The 25906-nt window shown below is 38.1% G+C and overlaps 2 protein-coding genes across 2 annotated transcripts in view; one reads left to right on the top strand and one right to left on the bottom strand.

The window, feature by feature from the left end:
- The window catches only part of hcn4 (hyperpolarization activated cyclic nucleotide-gated potassium channel 4), a 73127-nt gene extending 60977 nt beyond the window's left edge, over window positions 1-12150 (bottom strand). The window contains exon 1 of the mRNA XM_086267302.1: window positions 10949-12150. Within this exon, the coding sequence (XP_086123428.1) occupies window positions 10949-11640 (692 nt within the window). The 5' untranslated portion in view covers window positions 11641-12150. The remainder of the gene's footprint in view (window positions 1-10948) is intronic.
- Window positions 12151-14284: 2134 nt separating this feature from the next.
- rec114 (REC114 meiotic recombination protein) lies at window positions 14285-25234 on the top strand. The gene is made up of 7 exons (XM_086267400.1): window positions 14285-14424; window positions 14628-14793; window positions 19123-19212; window positions 22883-22966; window positions 23289-23462; window positions 24505-24579; window positions 24795-25234. Exons 2-7 carry the CDS (start codon window positions 14710-14712, stop codon window positions 24957-24959), a joined length of 672 nt encoding a protein of 223 aa, XP_086123526.1. The 5' UTR covers window positions 14285-14424; window positions 14628-14709; the 3' UTR covers window positions 24960-25234.
- Window positions 25235-25906: the final 672 nt, after the last annotated feature.

Genomic DNA, 25906 nt, shown 5'->3' on the forward strand with positions numbered 1-25906 from the left:
CTAACCTATTTTTCTGACTGTAAAAATTGTCCTTCTGGAGGTCATGAAAAACATTATTATTTAAATGACCATGAGTCTGAACATTCATTACTGCCATGATTTTGTTGAGGGAAAGCTTATTTCTGTATAGTTAGTCTGAAACAAGACTTGCTATCTAAAAACCTTTTCTCAATTTCTACAGACTAGACATTGGAGCACTTTTTTTTCTATCCACTTACTTAATGTTTAATTTATAATTTTGTAGGGCACATACCAAAATAAATTGTGTTTGTGCTACAGTGTCGTCTGATAAAGGAAGCATTTGAGGTGTAGTGTGAAGGATTTAATTACAGATTGTAACACACTGAAAGTCTTTCATTCACTTCTCCCTTTTCCAGAAATACAGAAAAATGACTGTCGCTTAAACATGAAAAAAGCCTTTGTGGACCAATATTTGATATGGCAGTTCTGAGTAACTGTAGAAACCTGGGACCTTAGTTATAGAAAACTCTTCAAATAAATTTCTGGAAATAGATCACCCTAAATCCTATGGTCCTTAATGTGTTTTAATCTTGGTAAATGTAAACGTAATGCAGTGTACTATGACAGATTTTTTTTTTCTGGTTTTGAAAATAATGAAAAACAATATATATATTTCTCTCCTGAAGAAATGCAGGTGTTTCATAGCAGGGGAGCTGTATTTTAGGTGTGATTAAATGTCATAGGACCAACTTAACAGAACAGTTATATATTAAACTTAAACTCACATGATAACTGACAGAGCAACAGCTTCTCTTAGTCCACTGCCAGTTGTGAATTAGTGAACACGGAGTGTGAATGCTCTTGTGAAACAGAAAAAAATCATAAGCTATGCTTAGCCAAAGGGAAATGCAATCTATGGTAAAGCCTTTCACAAATAACAGGAGAACAACATCAGCAACAAAAAAGGCCTGTTTACTGCCCATAAAGGCATAGTCCACTGGTCTTAAACAAGCCAGTTGGCAAACACAGCAAGATTTAAGTGTTTAGGAGAAAAAAAATCAGGTTAAAAGGGTTAAACCTATTTTTTGTTGTCACCCGCTCCAATGAACTGTCATAACGGTGCTGTCTTTGCTAAGCACAGCCAGTAGGCATACTGCAAGCACATCATTGACACTGGGGCTGTGCAGTTAAAAGAGGCTATATTTAGGTGAGGTACGCAGTTTTATCAGACCTATGCTAAGAAGATTCCATCAGAGGTAGAAGCAAATCTCCCCAAACTTAGGCTAAGAGAAAACAGGGATTTACTAAATGCCTACAAAGGGTAGAGGAGAAGTAAAATCAACTAAAAGGGGTCAGCATTACGCCACTAAAAGAGATCCATAAATAAGATTGCTAGTAGTGTTTCTGGTGGGACATCAAGCTAAGGGTACAGGGGGTGATTTTTTCATTCAGCTCTAAAACTATCTGGGACTGTTACTGAACACACATAAGAAAGATTATGCTTTAGACAATGTCATAACTGCTGCAGTAAACAACTCTTAAAAGAGAAGAACTATAGCCCTTTACGAGTAGACACAGGCAAATGTAACCTCGACTTCCCAAATTCTAATCAATGGAATATAGCCTGCTCTCAGAAATTGATAAACACTTTCAATAGCACTTCACAACACTTGGATATCATTTATTAGCTTTATATGAGGAAACGCACCCTGTATTGATCAACATTACCAGCAATCATCAGCTCCCAAACTCGGTGCGGACTTTTTCATTTATAGGTCAAACTCTGTTTAGGTATGTTAAGATATTTCATTTGCTCAGTTTATTATCTTAAAGTATGCAATGCATTATTTGGGAGATAATTAAAAGAGGCACTATAATAATGTAGGTTACCTCAGTCAAAAACAGCATATATATCGATCATTCTCTGTAAATAGCTCAAAAGGAATTTAAACACTTCAGTAATGCAATAATTCCTGTTTCGTTTCACTTCTTCTCCATTCAAATTCCAAAGCCCCTAACCTGGCTAAGCATCTTAGGGAAACTTTATAAATGCTGCAGTGTCAGTTCCAGACATTTAAGAATATGCCCCAGAGCCACTCACTGAGATATGTCCAGCCTAAATTTGCTGTGATGTTTCAATAGCTCTAAAGTATACTCTTGAAAGCTCTGACTAAATCACAGAATCACCAGATCCACTTTGCAAACTGACCAGATGTAATCAGATAGCCCACTGAGAAAAATGCTCAGTCAAGATATTTCATACATCTGCTCTGATTTAGCCAAGTCTGTCTTTTATACTATCTTTCGGTGTCACTGGGATCAGAGTCTTCCCAAGCTCAAAAAGTGCAACCTGTTCTCTGAAAGAAGAAGAACTATACATGGGTGGTCTAAAGTCAACAAAAAAGTAGACCTTCAATGGGAGAAAATGGAGAGAGTGACAGGGATGTAAATGGCAAAGAGAGGACAGAGAGCACTCTATGAGTATGAGCTGTGTCATGAGCATGCATTTATCCTACTAGCATGTGCCACTATCTCCTTTGTAGACTGTCATCCTGCCACTAATTGCGTCTGTGTTTTATCATGATGCCTTGTTATCTCCCATAGGGTCCTTAATGTCATGTCAAAGGAGTCTCCTGACAGCCAGACACAGAGTAAACATTGGCCAGTGTCCCCTTAAATGAATTCAAAACCTCTTTTCACTACAAGCAAGAACCTAACATCAATAAAGAAGTGGGACTTGGAAAGAGATGGAGCAATGGGTTTTCTCTCACCACAGATGAGATGCTACGATAATCGAGTGACTATAATACCTGTAACTGGTCACTGTGTACACCATTACTTCATGACCTTACTGCAGGATTGCACCAGTGCTGGGCCAAAGTTTTCATCACTTTGCAAGCTGCTACTCAAACATGGCATAAGAAAAACTCGCACAAAAAATCAAAACAAAAAAACATTAGTATCTAACTCCATTCGGAGGTCAAAGGGTGAGAGGATAGGAGCATGAAACCCCCCCCCCAAAAAAACACAGTAGAGATAAGATGTAAAAACAGTGACAGAAAATAAGCAGTTGGACAACCAACAAGATAGATTAACCAGGGAATGGAGCAGTTTTAGGAAACATCCAAGTCTTCAGGACATAATATAGATGCAAATTGATCACCTTATCTTTATTTTTTAAAGCTCTTGTTTCTGGAAACATAAAAAGTAGAGGTAAATAAGACCAAAGTCAATAAAGCTTTAAAGCTGTTGGAAACTCCTCAGCATGAAATGAAACTAAATCTCAGAGGCTATATTGTATCTGATTTTCACTGGTTTGCGTGAGTAAGCAAAGGCTTATGTGCAGGATTTATCCTTTTTTTGTTGTTGTTTTTTTGTTTTTTTCTTAGCTCTGTAATTTCTAGATGCCAGACATGGTCAGGACTTAGCTTTATACCTGCTAACTTTGCTGGAGCCTCTGTGCGATTGAAAACTGAGTAACTTGTTATGGCCAAAACTGGTGTGGAGAAAAAGGGGATGTGATATCTTCTGTGAGATGGTGCAGATAAATCACCCTATAGCAGAGCGGAGTGAGCAATCTGTCTCTCACCAGTGCCTGTCTCATAATCCAGCCATTTGTCAAAGTCTTTGAGACACCCAGCATGTGGCAGGGCCAGGCCAAGCACATTGATCCAGGTAAGTATTTCCTCTCTGCTGTTTCATAAGCACTTTAGCCTTCTATACATTTGTGAAGCTTCAACTATATAGTGGTAACTTGAAGTGAATGAGTTATGTTAGCAATGGGATAATGCCAATCGCAGGTGATCTCGATATTTGATCTTGTAAGACACAAACCCTCATCTTCTGTGACATAAAACGTATTGAATGTCCCTATAATATGTTGTATTATGGTATAACTGTCACCTTTACATGGTCATTCTCCTGATCCACCTAAACCTACTGTTTTATTTTGCATATTCTACTAATTAAGTCTGAAGTTAACAGAATTTATCTGTGTAGTTGATTCTCTAATGACTAGCATCTCTGATTAAATTATTAATCATTATTTTTATTGCGTCCATCCCCCAGAGTACTGCATTGATGACTGTTTCAATTCAATTTCAGAAGGATGGCGAGGGGTGGATCCACCTGGGACGCAGGCAGGGCTTAAAAGGTCAATCTGTATGTACTACAAATAACAGAATCTCTGTGAGGAGAAATGAGAGGGTTGGTGCTTCAACATGAATACACTGTTCATGTTTTAGTTGCCATTATATGTAAAATGATAAATAAAGTCTTTGGGTAATTTCAGGGATAAAATAAAACACCAGGAAGTCATTGAGCTTGGGGTACAAAAGGATGGCTTTCTTTTCCCCTTGAAACCTCATTGCATTGTAAAATTAATGAATCCGAAACACATGGCACTTAAATAGAAAAGCACAGACTAAGAAATGCAGTTGCAAACAGTATTTTACTCAGGTCTGTATAAAAAGTGTCCCTGAATGCTCAATAGGAGACATCAGAGAGAAGTGATAGCCTACAGGAAGTGTTTGAATCCAAGAAGTCTTAATTAGCAATTCCAAACATGCTGACATTTCCCATAAAATACACTGTGCTGTGTCTGCTTGATTGCTAGAAACCAAGTGATTTCTTGTTTTTAGAGTTTTCATTTTTCAAGGCTGTGTCACTGCATTACCTATAATCAAAGTAAAGAATGCCCTGTTGGGTTTCCTTTGAAGATTACACCTACAGTACCTAATGTGTTTTTTTTTTGGTGACTGCTTTTTTGAACAGCACTGATTGCATCATGAGCACAACTGTTTGAATAATAACTGTCAATCTGCCACGTTCAAAACAAAGAATGATAAAAATAATGAAGACTATAGTAAACTGTCACTGTAAATCATCAGAGTTACTATCACTTCCTAAATATTGACTTTCACCCCTTGAACATAATTCATACGTTACATAGAAGGTAGGCATTTGGAAAGCTTGTGTAAAACACCCATTTAAGAACATATTCTCTCTATGGTGAAAAGCAAAAATGTTTTACATTCACCTGACACTTTATTAGGTTTTTATTTGTTACCCCTTGCTAGCACCAGGTTGAACTCTTCTTTGCCTTTAGAACTTCCTCAATTCGTCAAATATTCCTCCGAGATTTTGGTCCATCTTGATATGATAGCATCATCCAGTTGCTCCAGATTTGTTGGCATCCATGATGCCAATCTCCTGTTTGACTACATCCCAAAGGTGCTCTATTGTATTGAGAATTGGTGACTGTGAAGGCATTCTGAGTTAAGTGAACTCACTGTCATATTCAAGATGCTAGGTGGAGACTATTTGAACTTTGTGATCTGATGAATTATCCTGCTGGAAGCCGTGTTCAGATGGATACACCGTGTTCACAAAAGGATGGACATGGTCAACAACAACAACACTCAGATAGGCTGTGTGGTCAAGTGTTAAAGGGACCCAAAGTGTTCCAAGAAAATATCCCCCACAGTATTACACCACCACCACTTGCTAATACATAGCAAGATGTAGCCTCGCTTTCATGTTATTTATGCCAATTTTTGATTTTACCATCTAAATGTTGCAGCAGAAATCAAGACTCATCAGACCAGGTGCAAATTGGAGCCTTGGCTTCCTGTTTTTAGCAGAGAGGCGTGTCACCCAGTGTGGTCTTCTGCTGGTATAGCCGACTTGCTTCAAGATTCAACGTGTTGTGCATTCAGAGAAGCTCTTATATAGAAGTTCTTATGAATATAGCATATGATTATTTGAGTCACTTTACCTGTCTTATCAGCTCAAAGCAGTGTGGCCATTTTCCTCTGACATGCCACACACTGGATATTTTCTCTTTTTCAGACCATTCTCTGTAAACCCTAGAGATGGTTATGTAGGAAAATCCCAGTAGATCTGCAGTTTCTGAAGTACTCAGACCAGCCCATCTGGCACAAAGAACCATGCTTTGTTCACAGTCACTTAAATCACCTTCCTTTCCCATTCTGATGCTTAATTTGAACTTTAGCAAAATGCACTTATAGGTCAGTGACACTACATATGTTTATTATTTTCCAAACATTTCTATTAACAACCAGTAGAATAGGTGCGCTTAATATGGCGGTCGGGGACTGTATTTACCTCTGGTCAGTAGGACAACAATCACAATTGTCAAGTCAAGAAAAACAACACTGAAATGTTAAAAGAGAAAAGTGTGCCTTGGCTGGCTAGATTTGTGCATCCACCTGGAGAGATTATAAACTGATGCTGCATTGAAGGATGGTGAACCAGGAAGGGCCCACGTCAAGCATACCAGGTGGGTCACATGTGGTACTAAGCAAATACTATTTCCAACAGGCTTTCCCATTTTCAAAATGCACGTGATGTCCAGACAATCGATATAATCTCACCTCAACAACAATACCATCACTTTGCCAAGGTTAAACTCTGACTAATACATAAAGCTGAATTAAATGCCATATCAGGTGCAGAAAAAATGCAATGCGAAAAAAAAGGGCCATTCTTCCACAGTTGTGGTCATGTGTCCTGATTAAACACTCCCACACAAGTGTGCCTGGCGAGGTCATGCAGCACCGTTCAATCATTCTGCCACTATGACAGGCAACCTTCCACCCACCGGCCACGCACATCCTCCCTGGGCTCCCTCCATTAAATAAATTGTGCTGTAATAATCTCTTGGCTCCCAATATTGGTGGCTGAGCACAGAAGCCTATTTTGATTACCCCACTTTCAGGCCAAGCCAGAACCATCTGTAATCCCCATGTTTTACCATCACTACATTAAAGAAGGAATTATTTAATGGAGACTGAAAGAGAAATGGTGTCATTATCCTATGCTTTCTGAAGCAGACATTTCCCCCCACCTTTCTATGTAGATTACCACTATAAGAAAATAAGAAATGGTTGGTGACATATTATGCTTACACTTTGCTCTCTGAATGTCAAAAACATATTAAACTGGGCTACAAAAATGCAGGCCTTAGGCAACTGGCACCAAGAGTGTGACTCCCGCTCACCACAAGGAGGAGAGTCATCGTTGTTCCAATCATGTACTGTATGTTGCTCCATCTCATTTTTCAATACATCCAATGATGGAAAGCTGAAGGTCCCATGAGACCCAAACAAATCAATGGCAAAATGTAGTCTCAAATTAACTGTAGTGAACCTGACTGAAATAGAGAATGCTGTTATTCAATCAGATCCCTTACGCTCAACACACAAACATAGTACACACAGAAATGCATGTGAGCACTCAGACTGGTACAGTAAGCATGCTGTATCCTCAACAGAAAGCCAGCAGCTGTTAGTGGCTGCTAGTGCTTGATAAGGCTGCTAATTCTTGATAAGACCTGTAAAGCTAAACTGCACAACGTTTAAAAATATCTCTGAATTCATGAAGTGAACAGTGATGAAAATACTTATTCCATTGATATCTTGCAAAGTGTAAAGACAGTTTCTGTAGAGGCAGCACAGCTACCAGCTTTACTCATATCAAGTACACTGAGTTCTTAGTTGCCAGTTTAACTGTAGCTATGATGATAATATGCGAAATTTTCTACTGTCATCAGTTTGAGGTATTGGGTGGCAATAAATTCTCACTCAAGCATTGAATCCAAAACCAGTTAACAAATAGCAAATGGTAAGATACAGCAAATGCCTTCAGCAACAACGAGTATAATTTTATCTAGGCTGTAAATTGCCTAAAAGTTGACTCCCTTTACCTTTATTTCTGCATTAATATGCACGGTGGTTACTCTCTCTTATATGTTCTTTGCAAAAGAATATCAGAAGCAAAGTTGTAAAACATGTCAGTTCAGATTTATTATTCCTGCTGTCTACAACACAACTGAATGCACATGAGGAATAAAAGGCTGTTGCAAAAGTGGACCTTGCAGAAGAGATTTGCCTTACTGTTCCAAAGGGATTTAACTGATTGACAGAAACTGCAGGACAGCCGACCTGATTCTGAGGATGCGATGGCGGTAAAGTTCCAAAGCTTAATAATAATAATAGAAATAAAGTTTGAATGCATGACATCTTCTTTTCGATTTCTCCAGGGAATTGTAGAAGAGTTTCCAACAGATGTGTCCTGTGGGCCCTGAATTGCTAGATAATTAAAAGGCTCTTCTTGATCAGAAGGTTGCATACTAATATTGCACCTCATCAGTTGTGTAGAAGTCTCCACAATGCTGTTCCATTGACAGACTCTTTTCAAAAGGCTCTATGCAAACAGGTAAGAAAATAATAATCATCTGGTTTCCATCATAAGAAGAAGACAGAAGAGCCATTCTGTGAGAGGGATGTCGTTCTGTCAGTCAAGCACCAAAATATCCTGTCTATAATATTCTATGACTTTTATTGCTCTTTATTTCAAGGACATGCTGTATTGATAGGTGTCAGCTCTATCGCTTTTTCATGATTGAGACAAGAAAAAAACTTGCAGAAGGGATATCTAAAAAAAATCCAGTCTGAACTGGAACATAAAAGGCAATAATCTCAGCACCAATCATGTGTATTGTTCAAATAACCTATAAAACTCCCACATATATTTTACAGCCATCACAACATTAATATTTTTCCTTATATAAAAGGTACATTGATAAACCGGTCTTATTTTTTTCGGTCACCCTCTGGGAAACTGACTGCATCTGCTCACTGTGAGTTGCTTGCTCAGAATCGAAGGAGGCTGTTCAGCTTTGGATCTGGAAATTAGGCTGTAGATTGGATTATGATGCCATTTTTAATCTGCCTTTTTCCCTTGCAGGATATTGCTCCTCCCCTGCTTCTTAGTGTTATACAAAACTTGACAAGAGGAGATTTTGCTGAATTCCGCTACAGTGATGACTGTGATTCCTTGTGACACTCTAATTTGAGCTTATACAGCCAAAGCTTTGATGCAGACATGGGAATAAAACTTTTAGTCACAGAGACCCTTCTCCTCTCCAGGTCCATTAAAAGGTCCCAGATATCTCCTTGTGTACTTTAATTACAGTCATCTTGCACTGTCCTTTTTCCTGATTTTGAGGTTGTAGGCATTCATGTGTCTTCTTTCAGCTTCACTTTGTCAAAAATTAAATACTAGCTCTGACTCAGTGGCAACAGACTTTCTGGCCTAATGTGCTATGTTTTCCCATATTGCTTCCAAATTGGTCTGAAATGCTTTTTGAGAAATGTGACTACTGGTTTTAAAAAAACAAACAAAAGGTTCTCTTGATATTGACTCCATTAAACAATTTAGCAAAATGAAATGAAAGAAATGAAATGTGTCCTTTGTCTTTTTCATGTTAGTCACAGCAAAATATGCAACACTCCATGCAGAGTTAAATAAAGCATAGCCTTAGCTTTTCCCTGTCCTGATTGCGTGCCACATCTGTGGTTTTAATTGTACAGTTGAGTGATTGCAAAATCATAGTGCTGAGTGCTCGTGGCACAAGCAAATGGTTCTCAGATCACCAAAATGTTTAATTATGATAATATACAGTATCCATCATCACAGCCCAAACAAGTGGGTGGCGACCTCTTTTTTTTTTTTAATTACTTCTCTCTCAGTGCATCTGTTTATTTTGACAGATCTCAATGACAGAGTCAAACAAGTACTTGTTTTATAAGTACTTGTAATCTTGTTTTAGGATCTTGCTCAAAGACACTTCAGAACCAGTGGCTGGTGCCAAATCTCTGACCTTTCAGTATCAGGACAGTCTCCCCAAGCACTAAATCACCCTTCACCTGACATTTAACATGGTGAGTAAGAGAGCAGAGGGGTCAGAGAAAACACAACCAGCTGGGAGGAGCATAACAAAAATGGCAAACTGTCTAATACATATCTCACATCATCCTGATGGCATGTCCTAAGTGTGTTTGGATTTACACAAAGTCATCAACAGTGTAGAGTATACCTGCAAATAAATAAATATATATATATATATATATATATATATATATATATATATATATATATATATGTGTGTGTGTGTGTGTGTGTGTGTGTGTGTGTGTGTGTGTGTGTGTGTGTGTGTGTGTGTGTGTGTGTGCGTGCACACATGTGTGCGCACGTGTGTGACTGAACACATTACCAAGCCCACCCAATACTCACATACACACCTGTACGCTACAGTATCATTTAGTATACATGAATGTAGTTTGGTTTAAAAGGCTATTGAAGCCAGTCTTACTTGTTAGTTAACAGCCTCTGTGTAGCCATAAATCAGGGATACTTGGCTAATAAAAAAAAATGAAAATAAAAATGGCAATAAAACCACAGAGTAAACTGCAGGCCTGAAAGAGAGTGCTGTCTCCCTCCATTCATGTTTGCTGTCACTGAAGGAGGAATCAAACATGATCATTTCTAAACTACTCTTGAAATATGATTTACATTAACTGTAAATAAAATAAAATAACCCTATTTTTAAATTAAAGTACAAAGAAAAGTGCATTACAATAATTTAGAAATTATTTAAATGAAGACCTAATCATGAATTTTAAGCAAAAATGTCCTCCATGCTGAGATTTTCTCTAACTGCTGAAGAAACCTCCAAAAAGAATGAATATTTCATACTATATAGAATTTATTATATAAGAAGGGTTTAATCCTAATTGGGACTGGGTTGTGTCATGTGATGGGTTTTTCTGTAAGAACTAAATGTGTCGGCAGGCCTCTGTAGCAATATCGATACACTAAAACTAATGAATGCGGAAAAAAAAAATCTGATTTACTCTGTGAAATTGGTTCATTCTAAGAATTCTATTTTTTAAAAGTGAATGTTTTGGACTGGAGATACAGTCTTTAAATGTGAAAGAGTAAGGTGGAAAGGTGGTTAGTAGAAAATTTAGCAAAAAGGAAAAAAAAATGGGCTTCTGAGCTGAGGAATGCCCCAGTAAATGAGACATACCATGAAAAACATCTGGGCCTAGTCACAGTAACATCATGTTTTTGTGAACCGTTTCCCTTTTGAAATAAGCAAGTGTGATGTGACTAAATTTACCTGAAATCACTGTAGGGGTGAATTATCCAAAATCCGGCGGATTTAACCCGCTCTTGTTCTCGTTCAACCGCCTTCTCACTTCCAAACATCCTCAGGGAGAACTTGTTGACCCCTGGTTGAAGCATTGCTCCTAACTGTCTGTGTATGAACCCAGCCTGATATAATCTCTCGTCGTCCGGCAGAATTTGATCAATGCCATCCAACTTTATAAACCCTGACTGCTGGTCTGGAGAATCATTTTGGGCACCACCGCCAGCGCCACTGCTGGCCTCCTGCGCACCTTGATCCGGCTGCCCGTCACCGATTGCTCCAGGGGGGCTCTCTTCGCTCGGGGTAACATCCCCTTCAGTGATGAGGCGTCTCTCCTCCGCAGAGTCTGAGTCGTGCACATGTCGACTTGTGATGGACGAAAGGCTGCCTCGAAATCTCCGACAATCTCCATTTGAGCTGGTCTTCATAGGTCTCCCTATGTCCGTCTCCATGATCACAGATTCCCCACTTTTGGTCTCGCCGATGCCTTTGCAGCTTCCTCCAGAGGTCGGCGACGGTGACGGTAAAGGCTTCATCCTAATGCTCTTCCTCCGGGTGTCCTTGTCTGCGTCTTCTCCTTCACCCATTATAGATGCTTTCTGTCCAATGTGCTGTGGCAAACTGTAGAGCCTTTTACGCATGGAGGAGTGCAACCTGTCCATTATGACATTGAAACACGCAGGAAATATTAAATAAATCCAGATTGTTAGCCTGTATTGTACTGGTTATTGCCACAAGCCCCGCGCTCCCTATCTGTTTGTGAGAGCGATCAGTCTGGAGCTAATCTGAATCCCCGAAAGCCTGCTACACATGACACGGACCGCCGTGGCTCTGCTGAAACAGATGAGGGATATTCTTTTTCATAATCAGACTACCTGACAGTTTGCATATGTCCTCACACACAGCCTGGGCTGTCCGCTTGGCCACTGCGTCCTCGATGTACATCTTTGTGCCGTTCCGACATTGTGCGCAAAAGTGGAAAAACTGCCTGAAAGTCACCTTAGCGTGGCATGTGAGAGACGTGCCGACGGACGGTGATACAGAGACCAGAGAAAGGTCATGCACGACGAAGGATGCTCTTTTCACAAGACGTCTTGTCAGCTTTCATAAAACAACGCAACACAATCGTGCAAAAATACAGTAAAGCATTCCAGGGACCGCTGACATCACTGTTCCATAGTCAGGGTGCGTTTTGGTGAATTGTGAATATTCATGATGCTGATCTATTGGGTTGCCATAGGAGCGAGAACTGCAAATAAGCTCAGCCCACCTTGTTTAAAGGGGAAAGCTCTCTCCATTCTTAAAATGTTCTCCCGTTCTTTTAAGTTAAGGCTACAGGTAGCCAACATGCCCATTGTTAAAACATGATGTTGTCTTCTGTTGGAAGAGACCAAGGACCCTGCTTGCCATCGCTGTAATCAGTCTGATCTACTGCGTAATTTGCGCACACTAATACAAACGAAGCTAGAATAGACTCGTCTATAATTTGGTAAGAAGCTCTTGTATAAAATTATTGGTATACGGGTGGATTCTCAGATGGAAATAAACAAATCTGTGATCTCCTAATTCAAGATTATTTTTCCAATTCCGTGTATTTATAACACGTAGGATGTCACACCCTTTTGTGCTTATTGTTCTTTTTATTTTCAGCCTAGGATGATAAAGAAAGAAAAATAGTCTAAGGGATTTTGTCTTGTGAACGAAGCCTTATGATTCTTTAATTTCATCAGTGCCTTCATTATGAATGTCCTTTTGTTTTTGTGTTCCGTTTTGTGTGTGTTTTCCTTTTTTCTGTCTCATTTCATTCATTTTCAGTGCCTGCAGCACAAGTATGACAGTTTCATTGCAAGGACATCTTTCGCTCATGTCTTCGGTACAGCTTTACAAAAGCTACATTGTTACTGTAATAGCTTAAACAAACCCAGGATAGCTGTGTGCAGCATCCTTACAAAAGCCTTTTAAAGCTAAAGCAAATTTTATCAGCAATATTTTGTAGATGATTAAAACATTAATTAAACAAGCCTTTTTTCACTATTAACAAATTATCTTATCTTGTGTCACTTCCCCAATGTCTAAACTGAGAAACATCAATGCCAGCAGTTTCTGAAGAAAGGTTATATATTCAAATTTAGACAAAAAACTTTTATCAACTATTCTAGTGGATATTGCAGAACTGCAGACACTGAAAAATAGAAGGCAATTTGCTAATGCAAAACAGCCACATTATAATTTAGGGAATCTCTTTTACTATGCTGGATTTACATAATGTAACTTCCAATACCCAAAATAAATAAATAAATAAAATGAAATGAAATGAATCCTAGCCACAAATACCTACAGCATTTGGTGAAAGCCCCCTAATTGACACACTAATACAAAGCAGTGCCTTTCTGCAATTCTATTAACAAGACCATTTACTAGGTCACTATTTTTAAGAACTTTAACTTTCAAAAATCATCCATATTGGAACAATTATGTCCTTTGAATAATAATGGCTGTGAGTTATATGGGTTGCAAATTAATTACCCAACTTAACTAAAAATGCAAGAAAATGCAAAGATGAATAATACAATTTGTAGCAAACAAAAGAATAAATTATCAATTTGTAAAGTGTGTAAGAAACGCTTCCCTCTACACCTGTGATGTCAAACTTCCCGCCGACCCAATGGGTGGGTTTGCAAACTGTGAAAATTACAGAGCAGGTACAATTCTGGACTTTTCACTGCTTTTTGTCCTTAAGAATAAATCACATCATGAAAGACTGAACTGATGATTTCATCTGAGTCATTTCATCTGAAATAGTTTTACAGCTTCCTGACTGATAAAGACAAAGACGACAAACACAAACCATTAAATAAAAGAAAAGGATTTCCATTAAATGACAGAAAAGTTCTTTTTATTATTATTGATGAACAACGACTTCCTTTTTGATTTTCTGTGAAGTAACATTAGAACAAAGTCCAAGTTTGTTGTCACTTTCTTTACAAATTTTACAGTTTTATTTCTTAAAAGCTGGGCAGTGCAGTGGTTACCACTGTTGTTTCACAGCAAGAAGGTTGTGAGTTTAACTGCACAAGAGCCTTTCTGTGTGGAGTTTGCATGTTCTCCATGTGTTTGTGCTGGTTCTCTTGGGTATCCTGCTTCCTCCAATAGTCCAACTGTATGTAATTTGTTGGGTTAGGTTAATTACTTATTCTAAATTGCCTATAGGTGTAAGTGTGAATGGTTGTCTCTCTCTCTCTCTCTGTGTCAGATTGGCAACTGTCCCCAACACTCCTCTATGATAGCTGGGACAGGCTCCAGCCTGAAGAGAATGGATGGATAGATTTCTTAAGAGTGCAAGTCCATTAACTCATGCTGATGGATTCATTGATGTAGTACAGCACAATTTTTTGTAATTAGATTTGACTCGCTGAAAGAGGTAAAACACATCAGGTGGTTTGTAGGTAGGTGTTTATTTTATAGATATTAGCTAAAGTTCAAGCCGGCCCACTTAAGCTCAAATGGGGCTGTGGCCCAAAACTAAGAGTTTGGCACCCCTTCTTTACACACCGACTCTAGGGCAGAACTTAAATCTACCACAACCTGTCTGCATTACTTAGAACTCTAAATATCCATCCATCCATCCATCCATTCGCTTCCGCTGCAGGCTCTTCTGCTGGCACTGGATTCTGCTATAGCTGGTTGGGTTTGACAGAAAATATCAAAACAAAACTACTCCGCTGCTGGAAATGATCTCCACTCGTATTTGGAAGTTAAAACGCTATGGGCGTTTCATCCCTGGCTCCAAGGAAACAGGTGTAACACCGTGGAAGGTAACTGACCTTCATTTACGTATTACTAAAAAACCTTGCCCTAGCTAGCCAAACTTTCCTAAGCTAGCCTAGCTGTATTAGCTTTCTGCCTGACAATAACTTTAGTCAGTGCAGCGTATTGGCCAAATACACACACGAATAAAAAAACGTACTTAATATATTGTTCATTAGGATTTTTATTTAGAACCCACCTCCTAGTTAAGGAAACGTGTCTAATTTTGTGACTCATAAAGAGTAGCTTTCCCTTAGCACCATAACTGTTGATGAAACCCCAGAGTGGTGTTAATTATCTCTAATAACAACCATTTACTACGAACATTTTAAGTTATCTGCCAGCCTTAGTTAAGCTATAGTATAATACCTACAAAATTGTGAAAAAGCCCCCCCCCCCCCCCCCCTTTTCTTTCTTTTTTTTGGGGGGGGTATTGTTAATTTTTAATATTTGCGGGACATGTTTCAGATAGTCTGACAAACTTTAGTATTAGACAAAGGTAACCAGAGTAAATAGGAAATGCAGTTTTTAAATAATGATTTAATTTTTATGCTGAATTCAATTTCACTAGCCAGGTCTGATTACTGTCTGATTACTGTCTGATTACTGTCAGACTTGCTGAATAAAAAAAAAATAGACTTAAATAGAACCTGTCTGAAAAAGTGAAGCAGGCTGAAAGATCTTAAAAAGCCACACATCATGCCACAATCTAAAGATACTCCAGAGTAAATGAGAAACAAAATCATTGACATCCATAAGTCTGAAAAGTATTAAAAAGCTTTTTCTTTTTTTTTCTTTTTTGCCTGTCCCGTTTGGCTCTTTTGCCATCAGAATTATTGTCTAAAGGCAAAGAAAGATGCCCAACGGATTTACTTTACCAAATTGACCATCCCAGCCTTGCCATAATGGTCCATTTGATTCACTTTTTATTGTTTATTTTATTTTCACTTACTGAATACGGGACAGACTTGACTGGGGGAAAGAAGGGGAGAAAGAAAGAGGGAAAGAGAAACAGCTGAGAAGAGGGACGGGGGAGAAGGGCAAAAAACATAAACCAACAGAACGGGCAGAAAAAAAAAGAGAAAAAAAATGCATATATCAATCACCTGGATCACCTGCTGAGAAAGAAAAAAGAAAACAAGCAGAAGAGAACAAGAGTAATAGAATAAACAACATCACAATGATATATGGGAATATGACAGTAAATACTAAATATTAAACATTATTGTGCAGCACATAAGATCAACAGAAAAGTGTGCTTTGAGGTAGGAGCCAAAAAGGGTGTAGTTTGTGGGTGTGATCACCCGTGTGTACACCTGTGAGCATGGACGCGCTTGTTTTTTTAAAAGGGTCCTTCATGTAATGATCTGCTAGAGGGTGTGGGGGGCCACAGCCCCGTCCTCCAGGGCATGAAGCAGGTATGGAGGAGATCAAAACTCCAGACATCCAGAGGCCCTCAGAACACAAGAGACCAAGGAAGACCAACAGAGGGGCAGCCGCGCCACTGTCCCAGAAAGAGCTGAGGAGAGTCCCAGATGAGGGCTCACTCAGCAGCCGCGGAGCAGAAGCCAGGGGGAGTTGCAGTGACGCGCCCATGAGCTCCGCCGGCAGCCAGCTGTGCCTGAGTGACCGAGCCCCAGGCCGAGAGGCCGGGGGCACCCCACCTCCGAAGTGGCCCAAGCGAGCCCCAGGCTCCAGGCCCCGATAAGCGGCCGCCAAGGAGTGAGCCGGTGTGTACCTGGACGCCCATCCCCAGACACAAAGAACCACCAACGCACCGATGTCTGAGGGAGTCCGCCACTGGCAGGGGAAGTGGTGGTGGGGGGAGATAGGCCTCCAAACCTTGGAGGGCCTGAGATGTCCCCAGAGAGGTGGCATCTGATACCCAACCTGACATATAGACACAGACATACAGGCACACACAGATACAAACATCTATTCCCACCCTCATGCTCTCATATGCACTTACTCCACACTCAACCAATGTGGAGACAGACATAAAGAGACACTGTACACACAATCACACTCCCCAAGCGTACTCTACGAACCGGGTCTAGGTACCCTTGCCCCTGGAGGGGGAACTGCACCCAGACCCAGGTGGTGTTTTCTAAGGTTGTGGTACTCTAGCAAACCACAGTGAGAGTCATTATCCACAATTGTTGGGCTACCAAAATGACTCCAAGAGTGCACTGAAGACTCATCCAGGTCAGAAAAGAACCCATAAGAACATCTAAAGAACTGCAGGCTTCACTTACCGTAGTTAAGCTTCCAAGGTGGAAAAAAAAATCACTGCGGACCATAAAGACCATAAAGGCTCGTCTAGTTGATGGAACCATGAATTCTGTTTTCTACCAGAAACCCCTCGGTCCATCAGTTTGTGCCCTGAAGCTCAAGGGCACTTGGGTTATGCAGCAGGACAATGGTCCGAAACACACCAGCAAGTTTACCACTGAATGGCTTTGGAGTGGGCTTGTCAGAATCCAGATTTAGATTTGATTCAGATGCATAAATGCGTAAAAAATGACATTGGAGGGTTTTTCCTGATTTATAAAATTACTATTTAAAAAGTATGTCTTGCATTTTCTCTGGTTATGTTTTTCTAATATTAAAATGTCTTTGAATACCTGAAACATGTCAGTGTGACAAACACTAAGTAAATAAATATCTGGAGGTGGGAAAAAATACTTTTTAACAGCATTGTATATACTAACATGAATTTATGGATAAATATATTTTTATTGTTTTGTATGAATATAAATGAGATTACATATTTGAAAAAGCAACTTTGAAAAGTTTTTATATACTGCTTTGATTTAGGGCTCTGTACATATTTTACATAGTCGACCATCAAAGATCTTTTTTGAACTAGGGAAAAAAATGATTTACAGTATTTGGCTTTCCACTTTATAGCAGATGGAATATGTGCTGACTGGGAGCACCTTTGTTTGATGGTTTACTTAGTTCTTCCCTAATTTAAATTCAGTTTTGATATTCATATAATTGTGTGGTATAAAAACTTAGTCACATGTCCTTCAAGACATAAAATCAGATCTATGGGAACAGATTAAAAATAGAACAATAACTTAACTCAAAGTTCCTTTCCTTAATTTCTATGAGTTGCAGCATAAAACAACATTAAAACTACCTTCATTATGCTATCTAGTAGCAGGAGGTACTTTGGGTTACGTCTTGCAGTGCTGAGGCACAGAGACACTACAACTGCACCATATCTTACATTAATTTTCTTTTTGCTCTAATGTTGTCTCTGTAGGAATATAGACATATTAGCCGCAACATTAAAATCAGTGTTTCTGCAAGGAAACAAGGGGTGCTGCAATTCATGGATGTTACTTGACAGGAACCACCTACCGAAAGACCAAGCAACCCCTCTTGGCAATAGACCCTCCTGTTTGCAGCCTGGCAGTGCCTATTGCCACACTCCAAAAACTGCTGAAGAAGAACTCAAGGAGCATAACTAATAGCCCAAGGCATTGACCCAGACTCCAGACTCTCCAGATTCCCAATCAAATAGAGCATGTACTTGGGCTGTTTATGCTTTCGGTATTAAACATGAAAATGAAGTAACAAACAGCTGATGGTAGAAAAAGCCTATTTATTTAGATAATTACTGCATTTTTAAAAATAATTCTATTCAAAGTATAAAAGTATTTAACTGGTTGTACCTACTGGTTGTATAATTATCTTTTTGTTTCTGTTTCTGTTTCTGCATTTGTTTTTGTTTTTTCATGTTTGAAAAACTCCATTCCTTGTGCTGTTTTCTTTCATTAACTGCACCAGACTCTAGATGGCAAGCTAGAGCTGTGTATTTCTTAATGACACCAATGAATGAAACCAAAGTACATCTATATCATAGGGCAGCTCAGAGACATTGAGTCAAAGCATGTTATTTAAACTGAGCTAAGTCGCATTTACATTGATCACACAAGATTGCAATTGCAAATTGTAAAATTCAGTGAAAAGGCAAGTTGTGAACATTGAATTACAAGAGTTTATCTGACTAACTTTATAATAATAATAATAAGCTATTCCAGATACTCATGAGCCATATTGGGTAGTGCATCTCTTTTAAGAACATTTTTAATTTTCATGAAATTGTATCAGGTACACATACCTTTGGGCTGTTGAACCAAGACTTAAAATGTAGCAGAAACAAAAAAACATTACTGTCATTGTTATATTAATAAGCTACATTATTTATCTTAATCAGTAAAAAATAACAATGTTATTGATTTAAAAAAAAGCATCCTTTAGAAATGCATATATCTAGTTACTTCTAGGAAAAGCAATGACTAATTCAATATTTTTCTCTTCATCAGGTACTTGAGGCAAAGGACAACAAACCTGAAATTGTCCTCACAATTGTGGAATCTGGACACTTGCTGGTCTTGCAGGGACAAGAAAGCTTGGTAAGTAGAGTAGGTTACTGTTTTTTTCTCATAGATTTCTCTGTGTGAACACAACATACAACAAAGATTACACATTAGTTTTTAGATCCCGGTACACCATATATTTTGTGGTTGTGATTCATAATTGGTTGAAATAAAATAATTAAAAAATCAGATATGTCTAATAAAAAAAAAGGTTTGAATTTTGACTTCCTTTAAATTTTTTCCCCTAAAGAATTAAGACTTTGGTTGTGTTCAAATAGTGTTTTATCTGGAAGATTTCTTATCACAGATTAAAATATACTAAATGAGAGAAAATGTAATCTGCTTGTGTTGTTTATTGTGTTGTTTGCATGTTTAAATATGCTAGTTCTCGTTTAGCAACTAATGTTTATTGTGGTGTACCTTTTTATCAAATTATGTTAATCAAAAAATGATTACACTTACAGTTGTTGAAATTATAGTTGTTTGTATTAGATCACAGCTTATTTATTTGTTGTTTGTCCTACCCCCAAATTATTGCAAGGATGCAAGCATGTTCAACTTGTTAACACAAATGTCTAATCAGCTAATTGCATGGTAGCAACTCATCACATTTAGGCCTGTGATGGTCAATCAATAGTTAATGGTCTATTAACCTGCTGAAGTTCAAGCCATACATCAGAATGGGGAAGAAAGCAGATTTAAGTTACTTTGGTGTTAGATGGGTTGGACTTAGTATTTAAGAAACTGCTGCTAGGATTTTCTAATATGACCATCTCTAAGGCTTGCAGAAAATGGTGTGAAAAGAGGAAGTATCCAGTTAGTGGCAGTTCTCTGGGCATAAATGCCAACCAAAGTGTGCTCCAAAGTGTCTCTGAATACACAACACATAAACCTTGAAGTAGATAGCAGCAGCAGAAGACCACACTAGTTGCCACTCCCATCAGCTTAGAACAGGAAACTGAGGCTACAGTCCACACAAACTCACCAAAATTGGACATTAGAAGATCGAAAAAATGTTTCCTAGTCTGATGACTCTTGAATTCTTCCACAATATTTAGATGGGAGGGTCATAATTTGGCATAAAACAACATGAAAACATGGATCTATCTTCTGGGTCAATAAACATTTAACATATTTTCAGGCGAGAATGTAGCTGTGTAAACTTCAAATATTTGCTCAATTTATCAAGACACCACATATTTTCAAAAGCGCTCCGACATTTTCGGAGACGTCTGTTACCCACCAGCTCGAGGTTCAAGGCTCACTAGAGCCGGTAAGAACACTGGATTCCCGGCAAATCGTTTTCAAACCCACCGCCGTCTTTTGCTACTCAGGTTAATAATCGTCAAGCAGACAACTGATTATCAGAAGTGTGAGATGCTCGAGAATATACTCCGGTGTCCTGTTATATTTTAGATAGCAAGGAGCAGACGGCTGAGTTTATTAAACTCCACCGAAACAGTCTGCAGATTTCATTAAAATTTAATAAACTATCATCTTGTCTTCATTTTTAGTTAGCACATACCTTAAACACTTAAAGCTGTAAGCTAATGGTAGTTATATAAGAGCAGATGCTGCTGGTGCAATAAGCGTTACGTTTTACTTCCAATGGATGCATGATCTGATTAGTCGACTAATTGCAAAAATAATCGGTGACTAGTCGACTATCAAAATAATGGTTTGTGGCAGCCCTACAGTGTACCGACTGTTGAAATCTCCCAATTCTTTTAATCTTTGGGCTGAAGGAAGGACAGTACTCGGTGTATAAATGCTCAATCAACAATCATTTATTTCCATACAATTCAATATGAGCATTCGAACCATCATGATGGGGAGACCTGCCTGCAGAGGGTCACAGCAAGTCTCAAAATGGTGACGGGTTGCTCAGCTTTTTATAGTCTCTAGTGGCCCCCACCTAGTCGTAAAAGACCAAACATTAACATTCTTTCTCTCTTACGGCGCCTCAGTTATGACCTCGGCAGTTGTTTCTCTGCTTTCTGTAAGGTGGGGGTGTGGAATGTGGTCTGTCTATCTCCCCTGTCTTAGACACAGAGTCTCCTGCTTACAACCTTCTCTTCATGATTCAACAATTAAGCATGTAATACATTCACAGCAGATCAAGGATACAGAGTGATGCACACTTATCTAATAAACTAATAAGTGAATATGTTCTTTTAACTCAAAAGTATAATGAGAACTAAACTACATACAGATCACACACTCTATATTAAAGGGTATAATATGATCTACAGCAGTATCATACTTCAACTACTTTGATTACATATATAAGGTAACATATGATAACAGAATAATATCACACTACATATATTCTCTGGTGGCTGCTTCCAGCATGACGATGTTTGCAACGGTTAGATAGTCTCAAACTGGTTTCTTGAAGATGACATTGAGTTTACTGTACTCAAATGGAGTCGATAATCACAAGATCTAAATCTAATAGAGGAATTTTGGGATGTGGTTGAACAGTAGATTAACATCATGGATGTCTAGCTGACAAATATGCAGACTCTGTGTGATGCTATTGTGCCAGTATGGAACAAAATCCATGATTTTTCAACCAAATATGGACCAATATGCACTTTTTACACCTTAATGAATATAATAGGCCATGAAAAAAGGGTCCAATTCCAGTACTGGCAAGCTGTAATGAAGTGGTTGGTTAGCATATGTACATATTTCTACATACATTTCCATATATGTATAATACTTTGTTTTGATAATTTTTTTTAGTTAAAATGGACAAGGATGAAAATGTTTACATAACATAGTCGATGTAGTATAAATGTCATTCTAAATAAACTTTAAGCATAATAATAAGAGAAAATGTGTGGAATTTCCTCTGCAGATTTTTTTGAGATCTGAGAAAGTATTCTGTTTTCCAGACAAAAGGGTTCAATGAAGGCCATATGAAATATTCTGTTGAAGAGCTTGACATTTCTGCCCAAATGTGAGGGGATTTGACTGACTTGTTTTGGATGCATGAAGCCAAATATCACTCTGAGCTTCTAAATGCAAGTTCAAAATTACCTTAATAATGTTTCTATACTATTACTACTATTCTAAAAAGAACTAAAGGCTTTTTATCATTTTAAGAAAAAGTATTTTCTTCAGTTTCTTCAAGTTTTCCTTTAATATAACAGAGTGCAGTTTTTTAAAACTTGATGCTTTTTCATGGACATTTGAGGATGATAGTTCTCCTATTGCTTGCCATGTGTGATTTTACATAATGCAGAATGATGACATTATAGGACTACAGAGCGCTTGCTCCATAATATAGTGCAGTTGTTCTAAGTCAACCTTAATTGACTAACCTACATTGTTTTGTTTTTTTTAAGTCAAAGCAAATGTATGTTTACAGGGTTTTTAAGTAATACCAGGCTAATGTTTCCTTATAGCGTGTTTATCTGCTTTTGTGAAAAATCTTAACAAGAGCCTCAGAGCAGAAGCTTTAGGGTTATTGAGCAAATAGAGACCCCTGCAGACAGTTTTTGGTAGCAATTTTTTTTAACAGGTTTATTAAACTGTAATGCTCTTTTTGTGTACTTTGGGTTTTCTAAATAATTCAAGCATTTGGCTACAAAATAAGAGTATTTCAAATTGTATTTGTGTATATTTTTCTTTATATATTAACATGTCAGAATGATCGAACTGTTTTATGCCTCTGCTTTGTTCTCTTATCTTTTCTCAGGATACAATTCCTTTGCTGTGTGGCTCAGATTCTATTAAAGTACACCAGAAATCTGATAATCTGATGATTCGATTTATTGTGAAGGTGAGTGGTGAGATGCATTTCAATCCCACAGAATTTATCTCAACGTCCATGGCAATATCTTAAACCCCTAACAAGCTCAAGACCATTACATTCACAACATCATAACAAATTGAAGGGGAATACTTACAAAGCAACAGATTTTAATGATTAGGTGTTTTTTTTGTTTCTTGTTTTTTTTTTGCCTGTGACGGCTGCCTTGTTCTTTTGTTGCTTGAAGATTACATTTAAGTGTCTAAATACCCGAGCTCGTTTTCCACAGATTGTGTTTTTCTTGGCGCAGTTTTGACTGACAGATACAGACTGAGTTTGTGGATTTCTGCAGGGTGAGAGCCGCATGATAAGGATGCAGTTTGATGGATGCAGCATGGCAGAGGCTATAAATGAGTGCTCAAGTGCTGTGGAAAAACTGATGGAGTACATACCTGTCACCACTCAGGATTACGCCCCACTACAGCCTAATCAGCCCCCTGCTGCCGTACCTGCACCAGCAGTACAGGTCGCCCAGCTTCTATTTCATTTAATACAATTTCAACATCAAAAACAGAACTAGTTTATGTCCATGCATTTAAAATATTTTACCAGGATGTCCACAACATAGAGATAATATGTGACTTTACTTTTTTCTGGGATAGTCTTTTATGGAACTGGAAAAGGAGCATCCTTTATTGTGTAAATTTAAAAAGTATATCAACATAATGTAAATTGCCATAATTAAAGTTGTCACCTAGACATTACTCTGTGCATTTAAATAGTGGTGTCACAAGGGTGTAGTCAGCTCCATCTATATAAAAACCCCAGATTGCACTCACTAGATGGTGCTATTGACAATACTGTCTTATTCTTAGAGGTCACACTGCAACTACAGTATGTGAGAAAGACTATGAAATATATATCAATCATTAGCCAATAACAGTAAAAGATAAGGTTTAGAATACAGCAACAGATTCATATATTATAATACAGGAAAGGATTTTAAATAGTTTATGAATTTAACAGTTTGAAATGCACGACCCTTAAGCCCTGATAAAAGTACTTCTTGATAATGCCTTTAATATTGAAATTGCTGATTAAGAAAAGAAACCAGCATTTATAAAACACAAAAACAAAAAACATGCTCTGAAAACCTTTCAGCAGTTGTAAGTTAAACTCTATAAACATACTGAACTATTGTAAGGGTGAGACTATTTCTTTAACAATCATACTCATTGTCCTTCATAGCAGTAAGCCAGTCATCTTTTCTTTCTTTATTTTTAAACTTGAAATCGTTCATAACATATGATTAACTGCAAACCAAATTCTTCTGCTTCTGGTCTTCAGAGCATTTAACATGAAGGACTGGGAAAGGAACGGACTCCACTATGGGGTTGAATTTGACCTTTAGAAAACAGACAGAATGAAGGAGCTGAGATGAAAGGATTTGAGGGGTGGAAAACTTTCAATTAGTAATAAGGCCATTGATTGGTCTCTTAACCCTCTGGTGTCAAGCTGTGCATATCAAATCTTCTTTTCTTCTTTTGTGTTTCATCATGTGCCAGCAGACTTGTCAGGAAAAAGCTGTGGGAGTTAAACCTGAGGTTGTCCGAGGAACTGTGTCCATCAAACGTCTTACCCAGGTATTGATTGTGACATAAGAGGCAGTAAAGCTAACTGCTATTAAAATGAAGCTTCAACTATGCAACATGTTAGTTGTAATTTTGCAGTAGGCTTAATTTGGAAATGCAAAATGATTGTTGAGTGGCTTTTCTTTTAAATTATAAAGGCTGGCACAGGGTTCGCAATCAGTTCTTTTTTTCCAATTTTACTTAAATATTTTCTGGACCTCCCACAGCACTGCTTGGGAGACACTGCTGTGACTCTACCTCGAGTATATCAACACAGTTCTTTTGGACAAGGTGACTTAGAGCATTTCCTGCGTGTTTGTCTGCTGGATCCCACCTTTTATGGATTTGTAGAGAAGGTGGAAGGGGAGCTGAGGAAACTGGTTGAAGAGTAAAGAATCTTAACAAGAGCTCAAGGCAGAAAGGTCAAGTTTGCGTGTGTGCATGTGTGCGTGTGTGCGTGTGCGTGTGTGTGTACGTACATGTTTGTGTTTTTTTCTTTTTCTTTTACTTGTTCGTGTAGGCAGTGCCTGTTGGTGGAGGAGTGTTTTGTTGCTTTGGTGCCAGTGTTCTTTGAAATTATATTACACATTAGTTGTTATGTTACATGGGCCAAAGAGGATGCTTTGAATATCATTACATTTGTTGATTAAAGAATTTGCAAAACAAACATTCATTTTTACATTTTTTATTTAAAAAAAAGAAGAAAAAAAAACTATTGGTCTCACTTATATGTTTGATCGTGGCTATGTACTCTGGTCCCTCGTTCCCACCTTAATGCAGGTCCATTTCCACTGCACCACACATGGATACATTGTATTGAAAGAGGAGTCATGCAGCTACAGCAGTGAATTTTGCTATGCCAGCTTCCAAGTGATCCCACAATATTAAAGCTTCACTGAGTAAAACAAACTGCCCTCCATATATCTATTTAAGAATACATATTGCATAGGATTATAGCCATGCTATACAGTTAAAGAGAGGAACAAAATAAAAATCAGTTAATGAAATTGGGAATTATAAAAAAAATATTTTTTTTTACACCTTTCCTATCATTTGAACACTCATACTTCAACATATACAAGACACCTAAGTTACTCTGGAAAGGAAATAAAAATAATACGTATATTATTTTTGTTAAGATAGTTAGACACACAGTAGTCATTTTCTGTAAGCACTCTCATTTAAATTTAAATACTGCCAGTCATTGAAGTCATTGCTTCAGACATTGAAGCCCTTGCTTCACAATAAAAGTTCTGTTAAAAGTAGACATCTTGTCACAAATCAAATATAGTTAAATGACCATGATATGCTGTACAAATTTTCAAGAATAAAATATATA

Source organism: Aulonocara sp. 'chitande type north' Nkhata Bay, linkage group LG1 (assembly GCF_057382095.1).
Source record: "Aulonocara sp. 'chitande type north' Nkhata Bay isolate Kocher_YH1m ecotype deep benthic linkage group LG1, A_spYH_male_GT1.1, whole genome shotgun sequence".
Classification (NCBI taxonomy): Eukaryota; Metazoa; Chordata; class Actinopteri; order Cichliformes; family Cichlidae; genus Aulonocara; species Aulonocara sp. 'chitande type north' Nkhata Bay.

Bases quoted from the DNA above. Each gene is read 5' to 3' on its own strand.
- rec114 (XM_086267400.1), top strand. From the start codon at position 14,710: ATGATCTCCACTCGTATTTGGAAGTTAAAACGCTATGGGCGTTTCATC. The intron at 14,794-19,122 runs GTAACTGACCTT...TCTCTTCATCAG, and splicing joins CAGGTGTAACACCGTGGAAG to GTACTTGAGGCAAAGGACAA. The intron at 23,463-24,504 runs GTCGCCCAGCTT...ATGTGCCAGCAG, and splicing joins TACCTGCACCAGCAGTACAG to ACTTGTCAGGAAAAAGCTGT.